We start from the raw sequence: 10,863 nt of genomic DNA, 5'->3' as shown, positions 1-10,863 counted from the left end.
AGAAGCACCTTAGATAAAATCTTCGAGGTTTAACCGAGGAACACAGAGTTTATCTTTCAGGAAGTGTTTAAAACTCGGCGGTTGGCAGCAGAACGCAGCAGAGCATCTCTGCAGAAACACATTTTCCTTTCCAATCCTGAGACGCTTCAACGACCTGCCAAGAAAACTGGGAGAAACGAGAAACCCTCAAAGGAAGGTGCCGAGGTTCTGGAGCCGGGTCGTCCACCGCCACCCAAATCAGGTTTATTYATGTAATTAGGATGCGTTTTACTTATGTAAATGTAATATTTGATTCTTCTGTTTTCAACAAACCAATCATGATTGGGTTTTTCTTAACAGAGAGACTAGATTAGGAGGAAAAAGTCAGCTGGTTTATGCACATTTGAAAGCAGATGCTCGGTTTTCACCTGAAAGGTTCTGTTTCCTCTTGTACCAGGCGCCGTCCATCGGGGCCTTTTCCTCAGCAATCTCATCTTCTTCTTCTAGCAACACCTCCTCTGCAGCAGAGGATCGGTTTGTCAGATTCTGCTCTTATTATTGACAGTCCGGTGTTTCGTTTCTGGTCTCTCACCCGCCTTGCAGATCCACTCCAGGTAGCCGGTGAGCTCCCGCTCGATCTGCTGCTGTCGCCGGAGCTTCAGGAACTCCTGACGCTTCTCCACTCGTTCTCGCTCTTTGGCAAATTCTCTGACAAGAATTTACATTTTTTTTAAATAGACAGAACAGACTGCATTTAAGAATGAATTATTAGCTGGGCTGCAAATGAAGATGGGACTGATATGGTTTATTAATCTAAAGTTTATTGATTATCTTTCCACCAAGTGTCCATTTACCTAAATACATTTTAARCAATCCTTTKTTWAAATATTATGTTACAACTGTAATAAATACTGACTGAATAAAYAGAAAATAGTGATGTTATCACATTCTAATGCAACAAACCAGGACCATGTTAAGTTGCTGAATACAAAAATAAAAGGTAAAAAGARTAAAATAGAAAAACACTAAATCCCCCATTAATAGAGATTTTCAGATCTACTGCCACTGTGTGGCTGCTCTTAAAGAAAAATTAAAACTCAAAAATTAAACTTGCTTATTGGCATACTGTTTTTTTCCCCATCATGTTACATTTCTTTGTAGTTACATCTCGTTTTTTCTCGTGATATTCTCGCCTTTGTAGCACATCAGTRGGTTTTTAATAAGRAATTGACGTTGCTTCGTCATTAAGMTGCGCTGAATTAAGGTGAAACTTGAGAAATGYGTCTCGACTGTTTATATTTTTAAACAGAACTGAATGAAGATCATTTTTCACATCACAACGGACTCCGTTTGGACCGTTTACCTSTTCCGTTCCGACACGGCCGCCATCTTTTTTTCTTTACCAAGAGCTCCGCCGAATTAAGATGAACAGTGGCGCCCTCTGCTGGATTGTTGCTAGAATACAACACTAAAAAAATATCTCAGCAGACGCTATTAGCTAATCAATTGGAGCTCAATTTAACCCAGTAAACCATTAATTCCTAGTATTTACTCACTAAAAATGTAGAACTATTTAAACGGCGGATTCCTTATACTCAGCGGTGTTTATGAGGTTTTGTCTTTATTTTACTGCTAAAATGTGACRTTTCTCTCCTCTTTTATTCTGCAGCATCACTGATCCATAATCCACACGGCTTGAATGAAAAAAACTGACTCCGTTTGGACCGTTTCTCTTTCCCGTTCTGTTAGCTCCGCCATTTTTGTTCCTGTTCAAACGTCTCCGCCGATTCAAAGTGACCACAGGCGCCCTCTGCTGGATGGCGGCCAAACTACAACACTGAAAGACGGTCTAAGCGGACATTACCACTTAATCGATTGGAACTAATTTTAATATGACAAACCATTAATCATAAATCGATTCACTTACAGAATAATAAATATAAACATATTCCTTCTAAGTGGACTTACCCTGACAGGACACCAAGCACCAAGTTGAGCATGAAAAAGGAGCCAATGATGATGAGAGGGATGAAGTAGAGCCAGTTCCAGTTGTTTCCCACTGCATCATTAGTCTGAAAACAATTAAAATTTTAYATGTAGTCGGTTACAAATGTTATTTATAGGAGTAAAATAATTACACAGACCTATATTCTGCTGCTCGCTCTGTTTTGTCTGAAGAAAAATCTTTCATGATTGTTAAAAGATGGGCAACATTCCTTTTCAACACAAACTGTCACAGTTTTCCTCCGAACAGCAGCATCTAACTCTAATTAAAGTTGTTCCTAATAATCCGACATTTTAAAACCACCAGCTGCCACATGAWAACATGCCGTATTTTTCCCAAACTAAAAGGTTTTCTGCAGAATCAGAGCTGCTGTTTTCCGCAAACATGTCACTGCAGGATTTCTCTCAGCTGGAATTAAAAGTATTTTGACATTTTTTATCTAACAGAGAAAACAATGAGTTCACACCACATGAGTTTTAACAGCAAGATTTTCATCAGAACATAWAACAGGAGCATTTTATCTATATTTTATCTATACATATTAAAGGTTTCAGTTTGTTCATTGGGTAATTAAATTAGGGAATCAAATACAAATTTAAGTGAAATACAAAGTGAAATCATAATTTTTTAAATTACATTTTTGCTCCCTCTGCTGCTCATTTGAACAGACAGGCTTGGATTATCATTGTATAAGCTAGCATTAGCATTAGGCTAGGTTAAAAACTAGCATGCATAGGCTTATCATCCATCGGATTGTCACCATTGTTCATGAACATAGATGAGCTAGGATTAGCATTGGATATTAGTGTTAGGCTTGGCTAGGYTAACAACTAGCATGCCTAGGCCAGTCACCAAGTGGCTTGCCTACTTCCTCTGCTATTCATTAGCAAGGATAGACTAGCATTAGCCTTGACTAGGTGAAAAGCTTGTTATCTGAATTGCCTACGTAATACTGTGCATTAGCACAGAAAATCTAGCATTAGCATTGGGAGTATTAGTGTTAGGCTTGGCTAGGCTAACAAATAGCATGCCTAGGCTGGTCACCCATTATATTGCCTACTTCCTCCACTGTTCATTGTAACAGATAAGCTAGTGTTAGCACTAGATAGGCTAACATTTAGCATACTTTGGCTAATCACCTGCAATTTGTAGTTGTTTTTTTTTTTTAAGAAAATGCTTGGCATACAATACCTGTGAGTATTATATAACAATACCTGTCATATGTTTGCACTGCTGTGTTCTTATAACGGTTTATTGTAAATTCAGCGGGACATCAAACATAAACATGGTGAAGCCCGAGTTTGAGTGGGGTAGACGGAGTCCTGCTAAGCTACAGGAAAGATGCTAATCCAAACCTTCTTGTCCAACATCAGCGTCTGACCTCATAAATGTAAAAATGGTCAGATAGTCCCATAAAATTATATGGTGAAACGCTTTGCAGAACCGTTGAAACAGTTTGGGCAGCAATGGATGGACCACAATTCCTCTGAACCCTGTGGATTAATGGAATCACGTCTTTTATACATCTGCTGTCCTACATGTAGAAATCTACAGAAAAAAGCTGCAAACAAAGCAGGCGCTCAGAGAAATGTCACAGAGACCTCCATTAAGGCTCTCAAATGAGTTTGTTTTTATTTTTTTGTCTGCTTCAGTTTTATTACAATCAACATAAAGTGGCCTGAAACACTCCTCCCACTCAGCGATGGTGTGAATAACAAGCAGTTTTCATCTCGACTTTTTCAGGCAACGGTCCAGAATTTGTCACATTTTGCCCTAAAAGACATTTTCCTACAGTTTCTCTTCAATTGTCTCAAACAGCCTCGGTTTGTTTCTGCGTTGCAGTCGTGCCTCAGGAACTAAACGTCCTCCGTGCCTGAAAGCTCTTCGGTGACACTTTGCAGACGGCGATGTCAAAGTAATTGTGATGGCAGGTTCCGGCCGACCCGATCAGTGGGCTGCGGTTCTGTATTATGCACCGGAGAATCAGGGATGAGAGAATGAAAATGTGCTGCAGCGAACCCTGCAGCCCCCGCTGTCAGAGCAACAACCACCCACCCGGAAGGATGAACGCCTGGCTTCGCTTCTTTTCARGCGTTTCATCACTTTCTCATCATCGGCTTGTTTTCTCCTCCATCTTTGAACTTAAAGTCATTCAGTTCGACACGTACATGAATGTCTGTTCTGCTTCCTTCTTCATTAAGCTGAATTCGGGTTATAATTTGACAATTCAGGGAGGTGAAGGTCTGGAAAACGTGACGGTGYTAAGCAGCCAATTTAAACCGGAGACCAGAGGGGAAGTTTGTCCTTTCCTCAGACTGGATGACGGATTCAAATCGGACATCAGGGAAATAACATCTATTAATCACACCATGAATTAAAAAGAGCTCATTATTTGCTCTTTTTCTACCAAGAACTGGATGATAAAAGTCTTCAGTCTGGTGTTTTGGACTCAACTGGACCTTTTTAAGAACATTGTTGCTTACAAAAACGTAATAATTCATTTTATTTGTTGTTTCATTTATTTACTTTGGAGATTTAAAATGTCTTCCAGTGCCAGTGTTAAATGTTCACCGGAATTTAAAGTTTGTTGTACTTCCATTATTTAACACTATCAGTATTTAGCCTTGCATAGGCTTAACAATGGTCTCAAAACACCAATATTATCGTTTATTGCAATAATTTCTCGGACAATTAATAGTCCAGAAAAAATTGCTACCAAATGCGACCAAGATCTTTTCACCCCCCCAAAAAAATGAAATTCCTGCCTCTTCCATGGGTGGAACTAAATCTGGTATCTGATGGTTTTCAAATCAGTCCGAATGGTCGCATTTTATCCGACTTTTACTTCGTTGCTCCCAACAAAATCAATAAGTATTTGCACAATCACCCTCTCTGTTCTTACTCATTTTTTTGTCGTGCTATGTAAAATTGACTTTTTCAGATGATTATAAATAGAAATCATTTAGTCTCCATGGCAACCATTCAGTGTTACAAACGGCCCCGCCTTGTGGGCGCAGCTCCTCCTGATAGGTCACAGAGCAGCTGTCCCCTACTCAGTCCCTTCAGACTAGCCAGCAGAAATTAGCAAACACCTGGTGGAACTACGCAGAAACGACAAAAAGATCCCGTCTCATGCTAAGGTTTCTCACACAGAGCTCACTTTGAACACCAACTGGCCTCTCCCTGCATTGGAGAAGCACAACCCGCCGCCCTCAGGAGCAGGAATAGTGAGGAAGAGAAGATAAAGTGAGACTCTCTCTTGTGTCATTTTGCACTTTTACACTCAGCCAGCAGGAATCGAGTGCTTTTCCTCTGACATGGCCTCAACCTGGCAGCTTCAGCAGTTCAACCAGTTCATCTGAGCAAGCAAAGACATTTTTCTGGGAGGTTTCCTAGATCTGATGATTAAATATAATTCTACGGGCCTCATACTAACACAGTTTCCTTAGGATGTTGGACATTTTCCAAGAACACCTCTGGTAAATATTTGGCAGTGTAGCAGAATATTTAGGTTTACATTTGACCTCCGTAACGATCAGCATGCAGGAGTATGGAAGGAAACGTGAATATCTCGAGGACATCAGTGAAGGACACCCATCATTTCATTTCATCATATGTCACTTCATGATGGAGGTGTGATTATCAACATAACAAGCAGCCTGCGGCGCCGTCAGGAAGACACATCTGAGGCGTCGTTAAGGTTCAAAATACAGATACAGGCAAAGATTTTCTGAATAAACTGGGCCAAAATAGCAAATAAGCAGTTATTCTGACAGATCGAGCTAGTCTCTATGTAGCCTCACACTGATGCCTTAGCTTTTAGCTTTTAGCATTTAGCGTGAAGAACTTTTCTATAATTCATTTAAGAAAAAGGAGTGAAGGATTCAAGGCATGTTTACTATTATAATTCCTTCAGTTTTGCTGACTTCTAATTGCTGCACTTTGAAAGATGTTCCCTGATTTCAAAACTTTAGATGTAATTCCAGTGACCAGTTTGGTTACAGAGTGGATTCAACCTCCAGATCAACATCAAATCCCTTAGATATTTCTAAAAGTGAAAGTAAGAAATGATGTTAACTGGGAGTTAGCATCACTTAAACCTGATGTTTTTAACATTTTGCCAGAAAATTTGCAAAAAGCTCACAATTATCCGTTGGCATAAAAAATAGTGGAGGGATCTGTTGATTTTGCGTGAATTCCCATGATGTAAGTGTACAGACAAAATCTGCAAAAATAATAGGATAATGTGTCCCACTGGAGTCGACAGGGCCACATAAAGAGCTACAGTGGACCGGATTTGGCCCCCATGCCTGCTGTTTGACCCCTGTAACAATAGATGGAAATACTTTTCTGCAATATTTTCAAAATTTGCATGATAATTGGGTAAAAATATGGCTACTGTGGGTTTGCTTTCCTGACAGTCTTTCAAGTAGGGCTGGACAATTAATCAATACCAATATATATCACGATCAATATCAACAGATGATACAGCTGATAGAATACACAATAATTTCACTGAACCGCACAGAATTCTGGGAAATGTAGGGAGAGGAAAGACGTTAGCCGCTCAAACTCTCAAAGCTAGCTAAGCTAGGTTGGTGGAATCAACTGACTATCATTCTTTGGTTGCCTAGCAACGGTCTGGTGGGTCAGAAGCAGTTTCAAGCCCCCCCCCCAGCTTTGGTTACCTAGCAACCACATGTTAAGTAGCTAGCACAGCAGCAGTTTTACGTTTCCCCATCGCGTCTCATAACTGCTTGAAAATAAAAAATAACATGTGAAGAGAAAACTGGATAAAACAGGAAATGTCACGACAACAGCTTGGTAACATTTCAGATATTTAAAACAAAAAAACTAATCAATAATTATTGATACCGACTGATATGAAACACTTGTACTGTAATAAGTTTTTCAGCCACATTGTGATCTGTTTTCCAAAGACCTGCAGCCTCCGTTTGGCAGCTCTCATATCCCGGATTTAAAACAGAAACGAAAAAGGCAAAAAGCTGCCATAAAATTTGGATTCCAGGGTGACAGTTTTTACTCCCACTCCCTGCTTCCGGATCAACCATCATCACAGAAATTCAGGAACAAGGAAAGCCTGCTGGAGGGACGACAGCTGAAGCGCTAAGTGACAGAGCTAAACAGCCGGGGCGGCACGCAGAGCTGAAGATCTTTCATTAGAAAGACGGGGAATCTATCAAAAGAGCCGCCTGAATGTGAAGCTAACGCTAATCCGCCTCCTGGGGAGACGACTATTATCTCCAGACTTTGGAAATAATTTACCGCAAAGTAATTTCAGTGAGATTTATTCAGCTTTAACCTTAACTGCGCCGGTTCTACATCCGAATAATTATGTTATTTTTGTCTGAATTTCCATTTTTTAAAAAGCAGGCAAATTGTGTTATTCATGCCTGAAATTGGTCATATCAAGTTTTAAACCATGTAACAGTATGACTATCGTCACATAATTTCACCCAATTAAGGATAAAAAGTAGTTTTTAAATTACAATTTTAATTTTTTTAGGAGGGAAACGACCCAACATGACCTTCAGTAATTCATGAATCAACTGCAAGTAACCACAATTATTTAAATTTAACCACTTTTAGAACATTTACAGCTCGTTTGTCAGGTACAAAGTAGTTTTAGAAAATGTCTTAAACATACTTTTCATGTTTAAAGTTGTTATTTTATTATCTTGGTGTAATATTTTAACCTGAAATGGTGTTTTAATATGCTGTAAACAGAAAACCATGATATTTATGGGGCACCATTTGAAAAATTACACAGTCAAAAAAAGTAAAAACTAATTACAAATTTTGGTTTATTTAACCTTTCATTAAACAAAAGACAAATTATGACTTTATTTTTCAAAATTATATTTTCAACATGCTAAGTATAAATTTATAAATGTCTTAATAGTTAAATCAAACTAAATGTTCAATTTACAAGCTAAATAATTATTTGGAAATTAAATATTTATCTTAAGAACTGAATATTTATTTTGGAGCTAAACATTTACTTTGTAATTTAAATATATTAGTTGCAAGCAAAATATTTAGTTTCCATTTAAATAGCTTGCTAGTTAAAAATGTAATTAAAGTGCTTGCTAGCATTTTACGTTAAATATTTAACTTAAAACTGACATTTATAAATGTAAATAACATTGTAAAAATATCACTTTGAAAAACAAAACTACATTTTTTTTCTCTTATGAAAGGCCAAATAAACCAGAATATTGTAGTAGAATTTTGACTAAATGGCATTCCATACATAATCAACAGTAATAAAAGGCTTGAAAACATTACTCCACAGAATGTGCTTCACTTAGTGCAATAAATTATGTTTTTAAATAATATTTCAGCTGTTCAGAGGCACATGTCATAAAACTGAAGGTTTTAGGCTACAAGTTTAGAGTTATTCCTGTTTTATTGATTTATAAATCAAATTAAAGCAGTTTTCTCAGGAAACGAGAAGCAATCCGAGAACCTGGACTGTTTAACTTCTGTCAGCCTGGACAGAAAATATAAAGAAATGACTGTTGACTGAAGATGCAGACATTTCCCACAAGATGCAGTAAACTAGCGTGAAGTCTGACGGAGCAGACGTAATTACCGCAGCGTCTAATTTAAAGGCGGTTGTTGGATCCTCAGGGGAGACGGCGGATATGTAATGAAATCACGGAGCATGAAATATGCATTGCTACATATCGACAGTGAAACCGCCCACAGATCCTGCTGCTGTTGCTGCTCACAGCAACAGTGWGAACCGGAGCAGCACGTTTCCACGTTTTACCAGGAATCTACGGCTACAAGAAGAAACAGAAACGACCTGAGAGAAGTCGACCAATTTCTACCAAAATTGGTGCCAAACGTTTGTGCTGCAAAGATTTTTATTTGTGCCGCTGTGATTTCAAAGATATGAATAACTATCCATCCATATTTACAAAATCAAACAAAGCTGGTGTCAACCAACATTTGTGCTAATTTATGCTGCAAACTAGCGCAAAATTTCTTATGTAATGCTTTTACTTTGTAGGTATTGATGACAGTTTTGTGCTGCAATTTTTTTTAATTTTACTTCTTTTGTATTAATTAAAGTTTAAAAGCCAAAAGGTCAACCAGACGTCCTCTTTACACAAATCAAACAAAATTGTTTGTGCCGCTATCATTTTAGATATTGACAAAAGCCTCCAGCTGTCATCAACCAGCCAGTCCACATTTACAAAATCAAACAAAATTTGGTGTCAATCAACTCTGCTGCGTTTGTGCTGCTTTTGCTTTGAAGATATTAATGAAAGTTTAAAGGTCAGAAGGTCAACAAGTCCCCAGATATAAAATCTAAGAAATTTTTGTCAAACGTTTGTGCTGTAAACATTTTAATTTGTGCTGCTATCATTTTAAAAATAGTAAAAGAGAAAGTTTCCAGAGGCCATCAGATGTCAACCAAACCTGCATTTACTTCATTAATATCTTCAAAACAAAAGCAGCACAAATGGAAATTTTTGCAGCACAAAAGTAGCTTAGAGTTGTTTGACACTAATTACGGCTGGTTGAACTTTCATGACCTCTGGAAACATTTATTAATGTCTTTACAAACGGAAATCTTGGTTGTAAAAACTTTTGACACCAATTTCATTTGATTTACCGAAAGTTGACCTTTAAACTTTTAATAATATCTCCAAAGCAAAAGCAGCAGAAATTGACATTTTATCAGCACAAACGGTTTGACAACAGTTTTACTTGGTTTGAAGAAAGTTCACTCAGGTAGAGAAAGGTTGGATCTGGACACAAACAAACTGAAACATTCGGCTCTGGAGTTTTTGGCATCACTTCCTGGACTTCAGCTGTTAAAAACTGATGTCGAATCCAAATGTTTATGTGGATTTTTTCCACATTTTTTCTCTGAAAGTGTGTTTTAAATGCATAAAAAATAATATACGGTAAAAAAAAATTGGATTTAATGGTAAAAAATGGATAAAGGTTGGTGCATCTAGGTTGAGCTAATAGTTAGCATCCCTTTGCTTCAGTGAGATCTGATAAATTCTGCATTCCTGTCTTATTGCTGCACATCTTTTCACACGGCACTTACAAAAATACTAATTTTGTTTACACACATGCTACTTTGAGCCTTTCAAAGATTCCTTGGCCTCTAAATAAAAGTGAGTTTGTTACTCTGTGTTGAGTAAAGCAGCAGGAATCATGCAGCAGATAGACGTGTGGGCCAGAGGGCGACTCTGGTCCAAACACTTTGCTGATTTTAGTTCTGCTCCAGCGGCCCGCCTCGTCCTCCAGGCGACTTGGTTTGTCTTTTTAGAGCTGCTGAGCTTTTTTCTTGTTATACTTTTGTTTGGCCTAAAAAGAGAACGATGTTTAGATAACCAAACGGTTCGGTAACAGAAGGAGAGTCGGACTGAGGAGGGCGACCCAGTGACCCAGTTGTTTAAATGATACAAACCCAGAAACGGCACTGACTTAACGACGAAGAGCGAATAAATACATCAGAACGGATCAAAATAACGACAATCGGAACAAAAACTGATGAAAATGGAAATTATAAAACGATTCTTTGGGATTGAAAGAAAACTGAAGCAGCAGAATCATCACCGTTAAAATTAATGAACAATTTTAACAAACAACCAGCAGGGAGCACCAAACTGTTGCTATGGCAACCAGTTAGCTCCCTAAACAAGGAGGATGGATGGATGAACAAATGGTTGGATGAATATGGTTGGGTGAACAGATAGATGAATATGGAGGAAATGGAGGTGCTCAGTGCAGCTGATTGGCCAGCTGAGGCTGCAGCTAATTGGCAGGCTGAGGCTGCAGCTGATTGGCCGGCTGAGGCTGCAGCTAATTGGCCGGCTGAGGCTGCAGCT

At 38.4% G+C, this 10,863-nt stretch overlaps 1 protein-coding gene across 10 annotated transcripts in view; it reads right to left on the bottom strand.

The window, feature by feature from the left end:
- The window catches only part of LOC103473951 (voltage-dependent N-type calcium channel subunit alpha-1B-like), a 73,693-nt gene that overhangs the window by 61,432 nt on the left and 1,398 nt on the right, over nt 1-10,863 (bottom strand). For all 10 annotated transcript variants that reach the window (XM_017307828.1, XM_008424616.1, XM_017307830.1 and 7 more), the window contains exons 3-5: nt 1,948-2,051; nt 572-687; nt 408-497 (exon numbers count right to left, since the gene is read on the bottom strand). In XM_017307828.1, coding sequence (XP_017163317.1) covers nt 408-497; nt 572-687; nt 1,948-2,051 — 310 coding nt within the window. The remainder of the gene's footprint in view (nt 1-407; nt 498-571; nt 688-1,947; nt 2,052-10,863) is intronic.

Source organism: Poecilia reticulata, linkage group LG12 (assembly GCF_000633615.1).
Source record: "Poecilia reticulata strain Guanapo linkage group LG12, Guppy_female_1.0+MT, whole genome shotgun sequence".
In the NCBI taxonomy this organism is placed as follows: Eukaryota; Metazoa; Chordata; class Actinopteri; order Cyprinodontiformes; family Poeciliidae; genus Poecilia; species Poecilia reticulata.
The sequence above is the reverse complement of the archived record's forward strand: the minus strand, read 5'-3'. Positions and strand labels throughout refer to the sequence as shown.